Source organism: Erythrolamprus reginae, chromosome Z (genome assembly GCF_031021105.1).
Source record: "Erythrolamprus reginae isolate rEryReg1 chromosome Z, rEryReg1.hap1, whole genome shotgun sequence".
Taxonomy (NCBI): Eukaryota; Metazoa; Chordata; class Lepidosauria; order Squamata; family Dipsadidae; genus Erythrolamprus; species Erythrolamprus reginae.
In genome coordinates, this window is record NC_091963.1 from 67,139,949 (window position 1) to 67,160,357 (window position 20,409).

The 20,409-nt window shown below is 39.8% G+C and overlaps 1 protein-coding gene across 4 annotated transcripts in view; it reads left to right on the forward strand.

The window, feature by feature from the left end:
• Window positions 1-20,409, forward strand: part of ELMO1 (engulfment and cell motility 1) — a 606,322-nt gene that overhangs the window by 312,256 nt on the left and 273,657 nt on the right. For all 4 annotated transcript variants that reach the window (XM_070726295.1, XM_070726294.1, XM_070726296.1 and 1 more), the window contains one exon: window positions 8,053-8,161. In XM_070726295.1, the coding sequence (XP_070582396.1) occupies window positions 8,053-8,161 (109 nt within the window). The remainder of the gene's footprint in view (window positions 1-8,052; window positions 8,162-20,409) is intronic.

Sequence of the window (20,409 nt, forward strand, 5' to 3'; positions counted from 1 at the left end):
AAGGCATTTGAACAGTATTTGTTATTTTTTACAATTTGTACTGCAACTTTGTATCATACTATACAAGTAATTTCTTCTGAATCCATTCGTGCCAATTACACCACATATGTTTAGATTCATTAATTCTATTTCCCTTGAGTAAGTTTGTCATCTCGTCCATTTCTGCACATGTATATATCTTGTCTATTATCAAGTTTACTTTGGGGGTCTGTTCATTTCTCCATGTTTGCGCTATCGCAATCCTAGTAGCTGTGTTAATATGTGTCAATAAGAAAAGTGTTTGTTTAGAGTATGATCTTTTCCAAATTCCAAGAAGCATGACCTCCGGCGAGTACTCTATTTCTTCCTTAGTAATTTCCTTGAGCCAATTGTGAGTTGTTTCCCAGATTTTTTGAATTTTAGAGCAGGACCACCACATATGGAAAAAAGTGCCTTTTTCTTTTTTACATTTCCAGCATATGTTTTGTAATGCTGGGTAAATCTTGGCTAATCTCACCGGCGGTAAATACCATCTGTAGAAGAGCTTGTAATAATTTTCTTTATATGCTGATGATAGAGTAATTTTAGTTATTGCATTCCATGTTTTTTCCCATTCTGCTATATGAATTTCTCTTTGTATATTTTTCTCCCAGGCTACCATAGGGTTTTTGATCACTTCTTTTTCTTTATCCTGTTCTAATAGAATCTGATATAATTTGGTTATCTGTTTATCCTCACATCCTGTTAAAATCTTATCTAGAGTTTGGGTGGAAATTGCTATGCCTGGTGTTTGTTTGTCCTTGTTGTATCTAGATTTGATTTGTATGTATGTCCACCAGTCAATCTTGTAATTTTGTAACTCCAATTCTTGTTTAGTTTTTAGATCTCCATTTGGGTATAAGATTTCTTTGTAACTGATAATCTTAGTTGGGTCTATCAAGTTTGGGTGTGTTATAGCTTCCATAGTGGATAGCCATTTGGGAATTTTGTTTTGAATTATCTTCAATAAACATCTGATAAGAAAATCACTCTTAAAAACACGGTACGAGATTTTAAAAAAAATTTACAACAGGCTTCACATTTTTTTTGATCTTGCTCAATAAGATACCATAAGTCTTTAGACTCCAATAATAACTTCACTTTTATACTATGCTATACATGAACTGCCGCCCCGAGTCTTCGGAGAGGGGCGGCATACAAGTCCAACAAATAAATAAAATAAATAAATAAACTGTAATTTTATCCATTCTTTTTATTATTAAACTTCAATGAAGCACATTCTGGGTATTTTCTGATTATCTTGTTATCTGGGCCCATAACCCATTATGTTGGATTTCTATGTGATTTATGTTTATAAGAGACGTTCTTCACTTCATCCAGCAGAGCCTGTTCATAGCAGAACCATGTTTTTATGTTATATTGGGTACAAATACAAAAGAAACATTGAAACTCTGGAGAAGGTGCAAAAAAGAGCAATCAAGATGATTAAGGGACTGGAAACCAAGACTTACGAAGAGAGACTGAGGGAACTGGGCGTGGATAGCCTAAATAAAAGGAGGGCCAGAGTGGACATGATAGCAGTCTACAAGTATACAAGGGGATGTCACAGAGAGGAGGGGATCACTTTATTCTCCAGGGCACCAGAGGGCTGGATGAGGAAAAACGGCTGGAAGCTGACCAAGGAAAGATTCAACATGGAGATAATGTGGAACTTCCTGACAGTCAGAGCGATCAACCAATGGAACAACCTACCAGCAGATGTTGTGAACTCCAACAATCTGGACATTTTTAAGAGAAGATTGAACTGCCACTTGACTGGTGTGCTATAGGGTTCCTGCTTGGGCAGGGGGTTGAACTTGATGGCCTTCATGGTCCCTTTCAACTCTAACAATAAATAAATAAATAAAATACAATGGCTCCAATATAAAACTTATGGTTTTATTTCTTCTTTTATCATTGAACAGGTTTCATATTTACACAAATAAACAACTTGACAGTATAACTATATTTCTGTATACATCTGCTCTCTATGATGCAGATTCACCAACAGTCAGCATACGAATCTCCAAGAATTCTATTCTTCCAACTGCCAAAACTGACCACATGCCAGTATGCAAATTAGCTCTCTCTCAACATTCCCTCCCCCTTTTCCATGCTATATGCTAAGAATGTTAAACACAAACTCAATCTTCCAGAAACTATCATCTGTGAACTGACCTTAAATACCGCACTTCGCTTCCTACTATGTTATAGAGCTCCTGATTATGACATCACACATGTGAACAAGCTAACCTCATTATTAATGTGGACAGCCTCTTACCCACATCCTCTTATATTTCTTGGTGAACTAAACCTATTACATATAAATTGGACCCTGAATGAATGTACAACTGAACCCATACATTCAACCCTTTACAATGCTATTACCAGTTTAGGTCTAGATCAACTAGTTATAGACTGTACTAAACTCAACAATTGTCTTGATCTCATCTTCTGCAACAGTTTATGGATTACAAATAAAAGAACCCTTTTCCAACCATATACCATAGCTTGATTGACTTTTGTCTCAATATATGTCCTTACAGAAACCACCTTAATGATAGGATAACCAATTACAACTTTTAAAAAGCCAACTATGATATCATAGATGTCGACCTCTCATCTCTTGATTGGCATACAATATTCTCTAGCTGTAATACTACAGCTGAAGATTACTGCAATATATTTTTACTTGAAATTCAAAGAGTCATTAAATTATATGTACCATTAATAATCACCAAACCCAAGAAAAATAAATTACCCATAAAAATAAGGAAGCTCCAATCCAAAAAATGAGATCTCTTTGGCAAAAAAATAAAACAGGCTATGTTACAAACTTTAACACCCACTACAAAAATGTGTGTCACTAAATAAAGACTGAATTATCACATCAATTATCACATCAATCAAGAAATAAACATTCTACAAACAAACTCCATTCGTGATTTCTATAACTTTGTAAACAACCAACTCAAAGACTCAAGATCCATCCTACCCCTTAAAGGACCAAATGGTAAAGACTATAATGATGAAACAGTTAAACCAACCTCTTTAACACATTCTTCAGCTCAGTCTTTATAAACAGCAATGGCTCATGCCCAACATTTCCTAGTCCTACCACAATCAACTTCAACAATCTAACACAAATTGAATTTTCAGAAGAAAATGTTAGAAAGGCATTATGCAACCTAAAACCATCTCTATCGGACCTGATGGACAATGTGCATACTTCTTTAAAAGGTTCTCCACAACTTTAGCTGAATCTCTAAGTATAATTCTTTAAAAATCCTTCAGGACTAGTTTCTTACCCAACCTAGCCACAGTCATCTTCAAAAAAGGAGATCCAAGTAATGTTGAAAGACCAATCTCTTTGAGTTGCGTCACTTGCAAAGTCATGGAATCTATCATAAACCAATCCATTACACTCCACATAGAAACTAATAGAAACTAACTAATAATAAACAATTTGGTTTCAGAAAAAAAATATCCTGTAATCTGTAACTCTTACACAACTCTGCACACACATGGATCACTCAACTTGATCAGGATAAAACAATAAATGTGATCTACATAGATTTTGTAAAGCCTTTGATTCAGTAGTACACAACAACTACTTCTGAAACTGAAATCCAACGGCATCTCTTGACCACTACATGATTGGATAACAGTGTTCCTATCTAACAGACAAAGTGGTCAAAATAGGAAGTGCCATATCTAGCCCTGCTGCTGTCAACAGTGGTGTCCCTCAAGGCAGTGTTTTACGGTAGTACCAACACTCTTCATAAATGATCTTTGTGATCATATTATAAACAACTGTGTTCTCTTTGCTGATGATGTTAAACTATTTAATACCACCGGCAATACTGCTACCTTTCAAAAGAACCTTGACCATGTAGAAGAATGATCAAACAACTGGCAACTTGGGTTTTTTTTAAGTGGAAACAGCTCTCTCCCACCCCCATGATTTGTACTGCCCCCATCCTCCTCGCTTTTCGCAAGAGTCTGAAGACTCATTTGTGCCGTCAGACTTGGCGCTATTTATTACATGCCCTTTGGCCGATGAATGAAATTTATGATTGCTGTGTGAAGGGGAGTGATTGATTGGAAATAAATTTGGGGTTTTAGACTAGTTAATTTTAAGTTAAATTGTATTCAAGATGTTTTTTCATTGTTTTTTTATATGTTGTAAAAAACATGTAAATCGGAGAGGGGAGTCATATAAATCTAATAAAATAAATAAAATAAATAAATAGACTTCAAATCTCAACCAAAATTGCTCTGTCTTAAACACTGACAAAAAGAAACAGAATACAAAATACAAACTTTGAGGAAACAAACTTGTAGATGATCCTCACTCTGTCAAAGACTTTGGAATACTCATATCCAATGACCTAAGTGCTGGAGCCCACTGTAACAACATTGCCAAAAAAGCACGAAGAGTTGTTAATCTAATCTTACGTAGCTTCTTCTCTGGCAACATTGCACTGCTAACTAGAGCATATAAAACATTTGTTAGAGCAATTATAGAATACAGCTCACCTGTGTGGAACTCACATTGCATATCAGACATTAATGCAATTGAAAGAGTCCAGAAATATTTCACCAGAAGAGTCCTTCACTCCTCCACTCACAACAAAATACCTTATTCAACCAAACTTGAAATACTGGAATTAGACAATTTACAACTACGTCGTCTCCAAACTGACCTAAATATAATTTATAAAATCATAAACCAAAATATCCTTCCTGTTAATGACTACTTCACCTTCAACCACAGCAATACATGAGGACATAATAGATTCAAACTAAATGTAAACCTCTATAAACTCGACTGTAGAAAATACGACTTTAGCAATAGAGTGATCAATACCTGTAATGCACTATCTGACTCTGTTTCTTCCCCAAATCCCAAAAACATTAACCTTAGATTATCTACAGTTGACTTCCCCTAAGAGGTCTGTAAGGGACGTGTATAAGCGCACCATTGTGCCTACCGTCCCTGTCCTACTGTCCTAATGTCTTTTTTTATTGTTACTTCTTACTTATGCTTATGTTTATAAAAACTACTACTATCCTATATATGATAGATAGATAGATAGATAGATAGACAGACAGACAGACAGACAGACAGATGCAAAAGTAAGAATATAGTCGAGGCCTTTACAGGAGCAGCTCTGGCACAGCTGGTTAAGACACCAAATAGAGGGGAGAATATTCTAGATTTAGTTTTTATGAATGGGAACCAGGTATCAGAGGTTAAGGTGAGAGAAAATGTAGGTTGCAGTGACCACCTATGTTTGTGGTTTGATGTAAAAACTGATTGTGAACAATCCTATACTGCAACCAAAGTATTGGATTTCAGAAAAACAAATTTTAATAAAATGGGGGAAGATTTAAATAATGAATTAAAGGGGAGGGATAAAACAGCAGGAGCAAGCGTCCAGTGGAATGTTTTTAAAAAGGCCATCTTAAAAGCCACTGGACTGTATGTAAGGCAAATAATGAAAGGTAAAAGGAAGAAGAAACCGCTATGGTTTAGTAATGATGTAAGAGCTATAGTCAATGAAAAAAAGTCTGCCTATATGAGGTATAAAGAGTCTGGAAGTATAGCTGACAGAGAGGTGTATAAAATGAGACAGGAGGAAGCGAAACAGATAATATATGCTGCTAAAGCCTCAAAAGAGGAAGAAATTGTCAAATCTGTGAAGAAAGGGGATAAAACCTTTTTCAGATATATTAGTGATAGGAAGAAGAAAAACTGCAGCATCACAAAGCTTAGTACTGGAGATAATACATACATTGATGGGAATAAGGAGGTTGCTGACCATTTGAATAGTTACTTCTGTTCAGTTTTCTCAGAAGGCAGCTTACAATATAATACTGTGGGTGGATATAGCATTGCTTCCAGCTGTAGGGATTCAGCTACAGTGATCTCAGAGGCTGAAGTCTTAGAAGAACTTGAACGATTAAAGACAAATAATGGCATCCACCCCAGAGTTCTTAAAGAACTCAGATATGTGATTTCTACCACCACCACCCCGACTGATTTGTTTAACAATCCCTTTTAACAGGAGATGTTCCTGATGATTGGAAAATGGCCAGTGTTGTGCCTATCCACAAGAAGGTCAGTAGAGAAGAAGCTAGTAACTACAGGCCAGTTAGCTTGACATCAGTTATAGTTAAAATGATGGAGACTCTACTCAAAAAGAGGATAAATCAGCACCTAAAACGCAATAAATTATTGGACCCAAACCAGCATGGCTTTACTGAGGGCAAATCATGTCAGACTAATCTCATTGATTTCTTTGACTATGTCACAAAGGTGTTGGATGAAGGTGGTGCCATGGATATTGCTTATCTGGACTTCAGCAAAGCCTTTGATACGTTTCCACATAAAGAGCTGATAGATAAATTAGTAAAGATTTGACTTAATCCCTGAATAGTTCAGTGGATTTGCAGCTGTCTGAAGCGTAGATATCAGAGAATTGTTGTTAATGGCGAATATTCTGAGCAGAGCCTGGTTACAAGCGGTGTGCCACAAGAGTCTGTTCTGGGTCCTAGTCTTTTTAATATGTTTGTGAGTGACACAGGGGAAGGTTCGGTAGGGAAGGTTTGCCTATTTGCTGATGACTCAAAAGTGTGCAATAGGGTTGATATTCCTGGAGGCGTCTGTAATACGGCAAATGATTAAGCTTTACTAGATAAGTGATCAAAGCAATGAAAACAGAAGTTTAATGTTTACAAATGTAAAATAATACACTTGGGTAAAAAGAATACTCAATCTGAGTATTGTATTGGCAATTCTGTGCTAGCAAAAACTTCAGAGAAGGATTTAGGAATAGTGATTTCTGACAGTCTCAAAATGGGTGAACAGTGCAATCAGGCGGTAGGGAAAGCAAGTAGAATACTTGGCTGCATCGCTACAGGCATAACAAGCAGGAAGAGGGAGATTGTGATCCCGCTGTATAGAGCGCTGGTAAGACCACACTTGGAATACTGTGTTCAGTTCTGGAGACCTCACCTACAAAAAAATATTGAAAAATTGTACGGGTCCAAAGACAGGTTACAAAAATGGTAGGAGATCTTAAGCATAAAGCTTATCAGGAAAAAACTTAATGAACTCAATCTGTATAGTCTGAAGGACAGAAGGGAAGGGGGGGACATGATTGAAACATTTAAATATGTTAAAGGGTTAAATAAGGTCCAGGAGGGAAGTGTTTTTAATAGGAAAGTGAACACAAGAACAAGGGGGCACAATCTGAGGTTAGTTGGGGAAAAGATTAGAAGCAACATGAGAAAATATTATTTTACTGAAAGAGTAGTAGATGCTTGGAACGAACTTCCAGCAGACGTGGTTGGCAAATCCACAGTAATTGAATGTAAACATGCCTGAAATAAACATATATCCATTATAAGATAAAATTCAGGAAATAGTATAAGGGCAGACTAGATGGACCATGAGGTCTTTTTCTGCCATCAATCTTCTATGTTTCTATGTTTCTATTCTGTTATCATATAGAATAGAAGAGAAAATTGCTCTAATTCAAGTGATTAGTTTCACACATTTAGCAATCCTGTGCCAAAGACTAGAGGCAACTTTCTACAATACTGATTTGGACAGTTGCCACAATTTTTGATTTAGTCAGTATCCATCTGAAAATGCACTCTGCTGTCACCTGCTGCTGCATCCAGATAAATTAAAAGATCAAAGCTTTTTATTCAGTTATTGTATCTAGAAGGTAAATTGCGACTATCTTGCTTTAAAAACAATACTTCTCAAAGGCTGTGGGAGAATCTTCCCAGTTTTAATATTTAAGAATGCAGGATGTAAGGAAGCATTCCAAGCAGGATTTTCAATCATTTGACTTAAATTTGGGGTTGATCTTGTTATTGATATGGTTATAATCTATTTATCTGTTATGGTTCTGTTTTTCTTTTTATTAATATCATAGGTTAGAATCCTTTGGAATTGGGATAGCTTGAGGCGATGGGATGAGAAGATACCTGTCTTAACTAATTTTGTTTCTATTTCAGATTGTATTGGAAAATAGCAGCCGAGAAGATAAGCATGAATGTCCATTTGGTCGGAGTAGTATTGAACTGACAAAGATGCTATGTGATATCTTGAAAGTAGGAGAGTTACGTAAGTTTGTATCATATATCAATTCAATTCAGAATACATTGGTAGCAATATGAACGGGTCCAAAGACAGGCTACAAGAATGGTGGAAGGTCTAAAGCATAAAATGTATCAGAAAAGACTTAATGAACTCAATCTCTATAGTCTGGAGGACAGAAGGAAAAGGGGGGACATGATCGAAACATTTAAATATGTTAAAGGGTTAAATAAGGTTCAGGGGGAAGTGTTTTTCATAGGAAAGTGAACACAAGAACAAGGGGACAAAATCTGAAGTTAGTTGGGGGAAAGATCAAAAGCAACATGAGAAAATATTATTTTACTGAAAGAGTAGTAGATCCTTGGAACAAACTTCCAGCAGACGTGGTTGCTAAATCAGCAGTAACTGAATTTAAACATGCCTGGGATAAACATATATCCATCCTAAGATAAAAATACAGGAAATAGTTTAAGGGCATACTAGATGGATCATGAGGTCTTTTTCTGCCGTCAGTCTTCTATGTTTCTATGTGTTGGTGCATATGCTCTCAGCATACATAAAAGAAAAAGATACATTTGTCAAGAATCATGTGGTACAACACTTAATAATTGTCATAGGGGACAAATAAGCAATGAAGAAACAATCAATATTAATAAAAATCTTAGGATACAAGCAACAAGTTACAGTCATACAGTCTTAAGTGGGAGGAAAAGGATGATAGGAATGATGAGAAAAACTAGTAGAAATAGAAGTGCAGATTTAGTAAAAAGTCTGACGGTGTTGAGGGAATTATTTGTTTAGTAGAGTGATGGCGTTCGGGAAAAACTGTTCTTGTGTCTAGTTGCCTTGGTGTGCAGTGCTCTGTAGCGACATTTTGAGGGTAGGAGTTGAAACAATTTGTGTCCAGGATGCGAGGGGTCAGTAAATATTTTCCCCGCCCTCTTTTTGACTCATGCAGTATACAGGTCCTCAATGGAAGGCAGATTTTTTGATGATGTTTTTGATGTCATTTCATTTCATTTATTAGATTTGTATGCCACCCAGATCTTGAGATATGATAGAACTTAGAGAAAGGGCATATCAGTGTATACAAACGCCCCTTCTCCAAGAAGGGTGGAGCTAGGCTCCAAGTGTGTGGGACATTCCAAAGTTAGGCCCTTTCTATGGGTGGGGGCCTGGTAGAGAACCTCCTGCTGAAACAATCGGTTGTACCACCCTGCAGCCAAAGCCTGAGTCATCTGAGACATAATCATCTATCTTGTAGTATCTAATGAAAGACATCAGAGATGCCCATGTAGCCGCCTTGCAAATCTCCTCTATGGAGATCCCGATGGCCCATGCCGCTGAAGTGGTGGTGCTGCTGCGAGTAGAGTGGGCTGTGATCCCCTGAGGGGATGTAAGCCCTGCTAGTTGGTATGCTAGTGAGATAACTCTACGTAGCCCTGCTAGTTGGTATGCTAGAGAGATAACCGTAGTGGAGGAGACCTTATGTCCGAATGAGGCTGGCTGAAAGGAAATGAACAGCGCTTCTGATTTTCAGACTGTGTTCATCCTCTGTATGTATGTTAGCAGTGCCTTCCTAACATCTAACTTGTGCCAAAGGGCCTTCTGCTTTGTACTCAGGTTCTTGTGGAACGTGGGCAAGACCACGTCTTGCTTCCTATGGGAGATGTACTTTTGGAGCATTATATATAATTTTATGGTCCGCTTCCTAATTGCTTTCTATTTCCACCTCTGCTAGTTGTAAATCTATTTCAATGGTTACCCATGCCATACCCAACCTGAATCAAGAGCAATGTCTGTCTGAATAGTAAGTAAAGCCACTTTATGTTAAATGTCTTTCTCGCCAGCTATCTTTTAATTTCCATTCTTTAGTAAGTTCAAAAAAGGACTTGGGGAGCATTTTTCTAATTTTCTTATTCCTTCCATTCTTATAATCTAATTCTCTATTAATAATCCCATTAAAGTCACCTAAGATACAAATGTTATCCCCAGCTACTTCTCCAATTATCCCTTGTAATTTTCTATAAAATTTCTCTTGCCCTTCATTTGGCGCATAAATATTTATAAAAGTTATAGACATGTTATTCATTACTAATTCCACCATTAATATTCACCCTTCTGAATCTTTATATAATTGGATACTTTGGGTTGTGTAAAATCTGATACTCTTTTTTTTTCTTTTGAAAGAGAAGTATATAGTACAGTGGTACCTCAAGATACGAACCCCTCGTCTTACGAACAACTCGTGATACGAACCTGGGGTTCAGAAAAAAATTGCCTCTTCTTACGAACGTTTTTCGAGGTACGAATGCCAAACCCGAACTTCCGGGCTGGGGAGCTTCCCAGCACCCCCCCGAACCCCAAACTTTTGCCGAACTTCCGGGTTCAGTGTTCGGAGGCTCCTGGAAAGCCGCCCGGCTGTTTTAAAAGGTGACCGCCGGGCTGGGGGGCTTCCCAGCACCCCCCCACCCCCGAACCCGGAAGTTCGGCAAAAGTTTGGGGTTCAGGGGGGTGCTGGGAAGCTCCCCAGCCCGGCGGTCACCTTTTAAAATAGCCGCGCGGCTTTCTAGGAGCATCCCGAAGCCGAACCCCAAACCCGAACTTCCGCGTTCGGCGTTTGGAGGCTCCTGGGAAGCCGCGCAGCTATTTTAAAAGGTGACAGCCGGGCTGTGGGGCTTCCCAGCACCCCCCGAACCCAGAAGTTCGGGGTTCGAGAGGTTGCTGGGAAGCCCCCCAGCCCGGCTGTCACCTTTTTAAATAGCCGTGCGTCCAAACGCCGAAGTTCGGGTTTGGCGTTCGGCTGCAGGAGGCTCCTGGAAAGCCGCCCGGCTGTTTTAAAAGGTGACAGCCGGGCTGGGGGGCTTCCCAGCAACCTCCCTGCTGCAGCTTATCCTCCTCTTCCTCCTCCTGCAGCCGTCTTCCCCAAAGATCTTCCCGTCTGCAGAGGAGGCAGGGAGAACTTTGTGCCACTTCGGAGCCCGTTTATCTCCTTGAAGGTTTTCCCAACAAAGCGCTGCGCTGGGCTCCGAAGTGGGGCAAAGTTCTCCCTGCCTCCTCTGTGGTTGGGAGGCTCCTTGGGGAAGGTGGCCGCAGAGGAGGCAGGGAGAACTTTGCGCCAGTTTGGAGCCCAGCGCAGCGCTTCGTCGGGAAAACTTTCAAGGAGATAGTGACAGCAGGAAAGAAACGGGCTCCAAAGCGGCGCAAAGTTATCCTGCCTCTCCAGCTCCTCCCCCTGCGGCCGCCTTCCCAAAGGAGCCTTCTTGCTGCCCAGGGGGCGGGGTTACCTTTGTGCTGGCGGGGCGGGGGCTGCTGCAGCTTATCCTATTCCTCCTCCTGCGGCCGCCTTCCCCAAAGATCTTCCCGTCTGCAGAGGAGGCAGGGAGAACTTTGTGCCACTTCGGAGCTCGTTTATCTCCTTGAAGGTTTTCCCGACAAAGCGCTGCGCTGGGCTCCGAAGTGGCGCAAAGTTCTCCCTGCCTCCTCTGCGGTTGGGAGGCTCCTTGGGGAAGGTGGCCGCAGAGGAGGCAGGGAGAACTTTGCGCCAGTTTGGAGCCCAGTGCAGCGCTTTGTCGGGAAAACCTTCAAGGAGAGTAGTGGCAGCAGAAAAGAAACGGGCTCCACCTCCTCGCCCGGCCTTTTTGCCTGGGAGGGAAAGTGAAATGCCGCTCGTAGCAGCTGCTAGAGCAGCTGGCATTTCACCTTCCCTCCCAGGCAAAAAGAAGCCATGGAGAGGGGCATGCCTTCCGCCTGGGAAGTCCGGCCCCATCATCCCAGAATGCCGGCCTTTTTGCAAGGGAGGGAAAGTGAAATGCTGCTCGTAGCAGCTGCTAGAGCCGCCGACATTTCACCTTCCCTCCCAGGCAAAAAGAAGCCGCGCTGCTGCTCCAGTCGCCCGGTCCTCTCCTGCCTCCTGCGCCGATGTTCCCCACTGCGTCGGGGGCCGCCAGCCCCGATTCGGACGCACCCTCGCCCCTACCGCTGCCGCCGTGCCCACTGCCTGCCCTATCCTCGCTGGAGGTCTAGCCGGAGCCGGAGCCAGGTCCGCTCGGCCGCGCCTCCTCGCCCAGCCGCCCAGGATGCTGACCTGCTACCTCGCGGCGCGCCCGCCGCCGGCCCAATCCTGCGCCTCCTGCTTCCCCCCCCCAGCCAAAACTACAAAGGCGGTCTGCCGCTCCCATGGAGCAATGGGAAGCTGAAGCCGCCGGCGGTTTCAGCCGCCCTTTGCTCCACGCTGCTCCGCCCTGCCTGTCATCCTGACTCAAGCGGGTGTTTTTGGCTGGGGGGGGAGCAGGAGGACCTTCCTGACTCCCTCCCCCCAGCACTTCACCCAGGACAACAGGCAGGGCGAAGCAGCGTGGGGCAAAGGGAGGCTCAAGCCTCCTTCGGTGGTGGCGGCCGGCTTCTGGGTTTCTGAGTTTTGGGCTTGCACGCATTAATTGCTTTTCCATTGATTCCTATGGGAAACAATGTTTCGTCTTACGAACTTTTCACCTTACGAACCTCTTCCCGTCACCAATTAAGTTCGTATCTTGAGGTACCACTGTATTCTTAATTTATCCTTTTTCAATAAATATTCATGTTTGTCTTTTATTTTATTTTTTTTAATATGTTTATTTTTAAAAAATTCAGTTTTTAAAGCAATACATAGTCTTATTTACAGGTGAATCAGCATTTTGTATATACATTTTTATCTATATTGTCTTTAACTATTTTTATATATCTTGATGTTTTATTCCAGCATTTGTTGTGAGTTCCTTTTTTTAGTCCATAAATACCATTTTGTCCAGATTGCATAGTAGTCCGAATCTTTTTGATTGTTTAATTCCATGGTCAGTCTGCCTATCTCCACACGCTCATATATTTTCTTGATAATCTCTTTGTCCTCCGGTAGCTGTGGATTCTTCCATTTCTGCGCAAATACGATCCTTGCTGCTGTTATTATATGCAGGATTAAATATTTAACATTTTTGGCATAGGACCCTCTCATAATACCAAGTAGAAAAACTCCAGTGTAGATTCTATTGTTATATTTGTTATTTGTTGCAACCAGTTACTCAATTTTTTCCAGTATTTTTTCGTCTCTGGACATGACCACCATAAGTGAAAAAAGGTGCCTTGTGTTTTATTACATTTCCAGCATATTGAATTGTTGTTTTTATGTGTTTTAGCTAATCTTTTTGGTGGAAGGTGCCAACGGTATAACATTTTGTATTGATTTTCTTTGTTATGTTGTAAATTTGGTCAATTTAATATTTCTTTTCCAAATTTGTTCCCATTCTTCTAAATTTATATTTTAGCCAAAAATGTTTGCCCATGCAATCATTATGCCTTTAACTATCTCTTCTGGTCTCTCGTGTTCCATCAAATATTTATAAATCTTAGATATTATTTTTTCCTCTGGGCCTGTCAGTAATTTATCTAATGGTTGGGTAACTTTTTCTATACCTATTTGTTCCATATCTTTTTTTATATGTTGATTGAATTTGGAGATAAGTCCACCAATCCATAATTATATTTTGTGTAGTTGGTTCTTCTCTACTTTTTAGTTTGCCTTTTGCATCTAGTATTTCTTTATATTTAATTTTTTTTGGTCATTTCTATTGTTTTTGGGTATATGAGAGCTGCCATTGTGGATATCCAATTTGGAATTTTTATATAGTGCTTCTGTCTGATTTCTTTCCATATTTTCAATAAAGATTGTCTGATTAAATGAAAGTATTGAAATACTTTGGTATTCTGTCACCTATATCCCAGAGATAAGCATGCCAGCCTTTCTCTAGGTCAGCATTTCCCAACGGTTTGCCGCGGCACACTAGTGTGCCGTGAGACACGGTCAGGTGTGCCGCGAAGCTCCTAGGGAAGCTCCAGCTGGGCGGGGCGCTGCCGGTACCTCCGACCTCCCGGCTCCTGCCCAATGCCGTGGTTTCTGGCGCTCTCCTGCTGGGCCCCAAAGAAGGAAGGCAGGAAGAAGGAGAGGTTCATTCTTCGCGCCTTTTTCCCGCTGGAGCTTTCCTGGCGTCGGCGGCAAGTGTCCTTTGGGGCCCGGCGGGAGGGTACTGGCGATGGGAGCAGGGGGTGGTTGCAGCGGCCGCAGGCAGTCACGGGGGGTGGCGGCTGCAGTGGCGCAGGCAGTCGCAGGGAGATGGTGGTGGGAGTGCGCAGGTGGATGCAGCGGCCGCAGGCAGTCGCGGGGGGTGGCGGCTGCAGCGGTGCAGGCAGTCGCGGGGAGATGGCGGTGGGAGCGGTGGGTGGCGGCTGCAGCGGCGCAGGCAGTCGCGGGGAGATGGCGGTGGGAGCGGGGGTGGCGGCTGCAGCAGCGCAGGCAGTCATGGGGAGATGGCGGTGGGAGCGGGGGGTGGCGGTGGGAGCGGTGCAGGCAGTCGCGGGGAGATGGCGGTGGGAGCAGGGGTGTGGCTGCAGCGGCCGCAGGCAGTCGGGGGTGGTGGTGGCTGCAGCGGTGCAGGCAGTCGCGGGGAGATGGCGGGGGGAGCGGGGGGGTGGCGGCTGCAGCGGTGCAGGCAGTCGCGGGGAGATGGCAGTCGTGGGGAGATGGCATTCGTGGGGAGATGGCAGCGGCCGCAGGCAGTCGCGGGGAGAGCTCCAGGGTGGAGGCACCGACGGTGGCAGTTGGACGTGCTGCTGGACGCCGTACATGCTGGCGCTGCGGGCCTGGCATATACAGCGTCCAGCAGCACGTCCAGTTGCCGCCGTCAGGGCTCCCGCGCTTGCAGTCATCTGAGAGAGAGAGAGAGAGAGAAAGAAAGAGAGACATATAAGAGAGGCCGAGAGAGAGAGAAAGAGAGACATAGCAAGAGAGGCAGAGAGAGAGAGAAAGAGAGACATAGCAAGAGAGAAAGAGAGACATAGCAAGAGAGGCAGAGAGAGAGAGAAAGAAAGAGAGAGAGAGAAAGAAAGAGAGATAGCAAGAGAGGCAAAGAGAAAGAAAAAGACATATAGCAAGAGACAGTGAAAGAGAGAGAGAGAGCAAGAAAGAGAGAAAAAAACAAGAAAGAGATAGCAAGAGAGACAGAGAGAGAGAGAGCAAGGGAGAGAGAAAGACATAGAGGAAGGGAAGGAGGGAGAGAGAAAGAGAGGAAGAAAGAAAGAAAGAGGGATGTAGAGAGAGAAAGAAGGGAAGGAAGGAAAAGAGAAAGAGGGAGAAATAGAGCGAAAGGGAGGAAGAGGGAGGGGTTTTTTGTCCAAACTTTTCTTTAGCCCGCTCCGCCCCCTTCAATGTTCCCCAGGATTTTGAAAATATGAATAATGTGCCGTGGCTCAAAAAAGGTTGGGAAACACTGCTCTAGGTTATGGCCTTCCGATTGTAAAATACGTTTATTGTCTAGATTGATCCATTCTTTTATCCAGGTTAGGGAAGCTGCCTTGTAGTACATTTTCCAGTCTGGCATTCCGAATCCACCTCTACTCTTTATATCTTGTAAGTCAATTATCTTTATTCTCGGTTTTTTGCCTTGCCATATAAATTTGGATATTATTTTATTTAATTCGGTAAAAAATTTGGAATCCAGGGGGGGGGGGTTTGGTAAACTTTATTAATTTTTCATAAAAATTGACATACATACAAACAGACATTTAACATAAAATTGGGGGTGCAATTCCCCCTCTTGTCATAGAAGTCAAATTTCCATACAGAAAAAAGAATACAATATTAATACCTTAGATCAACATATTAATTTAAATGAAAAGAAGAAATTTTGTTTAACCTTATATAAAAAAACCTTCATATATGAACAAGAATAAAACAAAAAATTTAAATCATAGCAATACTTCTATAGTTCTCAAATAAATTTTACTTTTAATTCTTCTTCTTATTTATCCATATATACACTTTATTCCAAATCACATAAAATTCTGATTCCTCGTGGTTGTTTAACCGTCTTGTCATCATATCCATTTCAGCGCAATCTAATATTTTCTTAATTACCTCTTCCTCTTTGGGAATATTTTCCCCTTTCCAATTTTGCGCATATACTATCCTGGCCGCTGTCAAAATATGAATAATTAAATGGAAAATATCTTTCTTGTATTTCTGTTTAGTTATGCCCAGTAAATAAAATTCCGGGGTTTTTTCTATCTCTTGCATTACTATTTCTTTTATTATTCTTTCTATCATTTTCCAATACAGTGGTACCTCGAGATACGAGTTTAATTCGTTCCGGACCTGGGCTCTTAAGTCGAGCAGCTCTTATCTCGAACGACTTTTCCCCATAGGAATTAATGTAAATAATTTTAATTGGTTCCAGCCCTCAAAAAACTCACAAAGTTAGTCTAAATTATGCAGAAAGACATGTTTTTAATGAAGAAATGTACATGTACATATAAATGAATAATGAAGTTTCTTTCACTTAACTTGTAAACTTTCTTAAACTTTTAAATTTACATATGTTCAACTTCTCTGCCACCCAATCCTGTAGGACAGAGGTCCCCAACCCTTTTTGCACCAGGGACCGGCTTTAAGCGATCAAGAGAGGAATGGGTGAATGAATGGACGGAGGGTGGGAAGGAAGGAAGGAAAGAGGGAAGGGACAGGAACAGAGGAAGGAAGCAAGGAAACTTATGAAAGGGGAGAGTAAGAGAGGAATGAGTGAAGGGAGGGAGGGAGGGAAGAAGGTGGGAAGGAGAAAGAAAAGAAGAAATAGAGGAAGGGAAGGTAAAAGAGAGAAAGAAAAAGAGCAAGAAAGAAAGCAAGAAAGAAAGAAAGAAAGAAAGGGGGAAGGGACAGGAACAGAGGAAGGAAGCAAGGAAACTTATGAAAGGGGAGAGTAAGAGAGGAATGAGTGAAGGGAGGGAGGGAGGGAAGAAGGTGGGAAGGAGAAAGAAAAGAAGAAATAGAGGAAGGGAAGGTAAAAGAGAGAAAGAAAAAGAGCAAGAAAGAAAGCTGCAAGCACCCCCCCGAGCCCCCCAGGCCGGCTGCAACCTTTTAAAACACGCGCGCCGCTTCGCAGCTGTCTCCTGAAGCCGAACGCGGAAGTTAGCGTTTGGCTTCAGGAGACAGCTCCTTGGCGCTTGTATCTCGAATTTGGGCTTGTAAGTAGAACAAAAATATCTCTCCCCTCCCAGCTCTTATCTCGAGTTGCTCTTAAGTAGAGCAGCTCTTATGTCGGGGTTCCACTGTATAACTTAACTTTGCTACAAATCCACCATTGATGATAATATGAACCTATTTCTTTCTTATATTTCCAACATAATGGGCATATATTTGGGAACATTTTTACAATTCTACTTGGTGGGAGATGCCACCTATAAAACAGTTTAATTTGATTTTCTTTTAATGAAACCGACTTTGTCATTTTCCAATTTGAAATCCAGACATTTTCCCATGTCTCTATATCAATTTCTCTACCTATATTTTTACACCAACTTATCATATTATCCTTTAAGGTCAAGTCTATGTTTTTGTGTAAAATCATGTACTTATATGCTTTCCCTATTAATTTAGTCTGGTTTGTAATTAATAGATTACCTAAGAAATTTTTACTCTTCTTAAAAACGTATATCTTACTATCTCTTTGAAATCTAGACTGAATCTGAATATATTGCCCCCAATCTATTTTGATCCCTTCTTCCTGTAATTTATGTCTCAATTTTAATTTCATTTGATCGTCTAGTAATTCTTTATATGTTATTATTTTTTTTCCTGTATCGAATTGGGGTGAGTTAGTGCTTCTAGAGGAGAGACCCAATCTGGGATGTTAAAAAATGATTTTTCTTAACATCTTTCCAAACTTCCAATAAATACTTTCTAATGTATGTCTTTTAAAATATGTATGTATTTTATCTTTATCATACCATATAAAGTCTTTTTTTATTTCTTCAATTAGTTTCATGTAATTATCATTTTTTAAAGATATTGTTTTTGATGTTATCCATATTCCCAAAAACTTTCTTGACTGTTTTCATACCTGTGATGCTTTCTAGTTTTCTTTCTTGAGAGTCTGACATATTTTTAACTATAAATTGTGGTTTGCTCCTATTTATTTTTAACCCTGCGACTTTACCATATTTTTCTATCGTTTGTATCAACGTTGGAACTGCTGTAATCGGATCCTCCGTAATAAAAGTCAAATCATGTGCAAAGGCTTGAACTTTATATATTTCTTTTCCAATGGTCAGACCCCTTATTTTTTGGTCTGCTCTTATTTTTATCAATAAGACTTCCAATGATAGAATAAACAATAAAGGTGAAATCGGACAGCCTTGTCGAACTCCTTTAAATATTTCAAATTTTTCAAATTGTTTATTATTTAATATAATTTTTGTCGTTTGTTTTGAATATATTGCGTCAATCAAATTTACAAGTTTTGTACCAAATCTCATTTTATTTAATTGCATTTTTATAAAAATCCAATTTACATTGTCAAAAGCTTTTTTATTTATTTATTTATTTATTTATTATTTGGATTTGTATGCCGCCCCTCTCCGAAGACTCGTTAATTGTGGCAAATCTGAAGATTCTAAATAATTAAAAATCTCATCCTCTTTAATGTCCTCTTTCTTATATAGTTCTTTGTAGAATTCTTGTACTATTTTTGCTTTCTCATCTATATTATATTTTATCATTCCATTTTCATCTACTAACTCTTTAATTATTTTTGATTGTCTATGTTTTCTTAGTTTATATGCAAGCCATCTTCCTGGCTTATTGGCATGTTCAAAATAGTATTGTTTAGCTCTTTTAATCTTTTCCGCTATTTGATTTTGTTCTATAAGTTTAATTTTACGCCTAACTAATTCCACCTTTCCCTTAATCTCCTTATTTTTAACATTATGTTGCGATAAAACCTCTAGTTGATTTAATTCTGTGATTAATTGTTCATATTGTATCTTTTTTTCTTTATTTTTCTTCACTGTATAGGAGATCATTAGTTCTCTAATATACGCCTTGGCAGTGTCCCATAGATTTTGGGGAGAAGTTTCTGAATTTTTATTAATTTAAAAAAAAACTTTAATTCTTTTTCTATCCATTCCTTATATTGTTGATCTCTTATAATATTTCTACTCATCTGCCAATTAAAATATTTCTTATTGCTTTTCAAATATACCACTAAAGGATTGTGATCAGCCCAAAATTTTGTATCTATTTCGATCTTTTTTATTTGTTCTGAGGTTATTTTTGAAGCCCAAACCATGTCTATTCTTGTTCAAACTTTATGGGGATTTGAATAAAAAGTATACTGCCTAGTTAAGGGGTGTCTTTCCCTCCAAATATCATTTAACCATAACTCAGATTTCATTTTTTGAAAGGTGGTTGATAATATATTTTTCTTTTTCTTATGCCCCCCCCCCTGAATGGTCTAATAATCTATTTGAAATTGCATTAAAGTCACCAATTATAATCATGTTTTCAATATTTAGTTCATTTATTTTTTGATGCAATTGCTTATAAAATGTTATTTGATTTTCATTTGGAGCATAAATAGAGACGATGACAAGCGGTTTCGGCTCTATGTTTACCTGTGCAATTAATATTCTACCCTCTTGGTCGGCATACAATTGTTTGGAGTTTATGGAGTTTTCAATATATACCGCTATCCTTCTTTTTCTTTGGTTTGCCAAAGCAGCATACATATTTCCAATTTTTGAATTCAATAATAATTTCCGATTTGTCTTTTTAATATGAACTTCTTGTAATATTACTATCTGTGCTTTTTGTTTTTTAAGTTTAGCAAATATTTGTTTCCTTTTTTCTCAGTTTGTTTAAACCATTTTCATTCACAGAAAAGATTTTCAAGTCTTTCGACATAATTATTTGTAGTATTTCTTGGGGTCTTTAGATTCACGCTGTAGCTGTTTTCTTCTTGCACCAGATTCCTCCTCTCTCCCCTGAATGGTGTCATCTGACTCATCTACTTTTCTTTCTGGCAATTCTTTCGCTGGTTGTTCAAATTTGCGTATTCCATTAGTTTCATAAAACTGTCTTGCATCTTCAAGATTTTCTATTTTAACTCTTTGTGATTTCCAATATAGTGAGAGTCCTTCTGGAATAAGTCAGCGAAAGGTTATATTTTCTTTGATCAGAATTTTGGTTAGAAAATAATAATCCCTTCTGCTTTCTCTTACTCTTCTTGGAACTTGTTTCAGTATTGTAATTTATTTTCCTTTGTCTTGTAGTTTTTCATTTCTTATCCATTTCAAAATATCATCTTTTATAGTTCTCCTAACAAATTTGATATGGACTTCTCTTGGTAGATTATGTCTGCGTACATAGCTAGTTTGTACTCTGAAAACTTCATCAATTTCTTTTATTAGTTCCA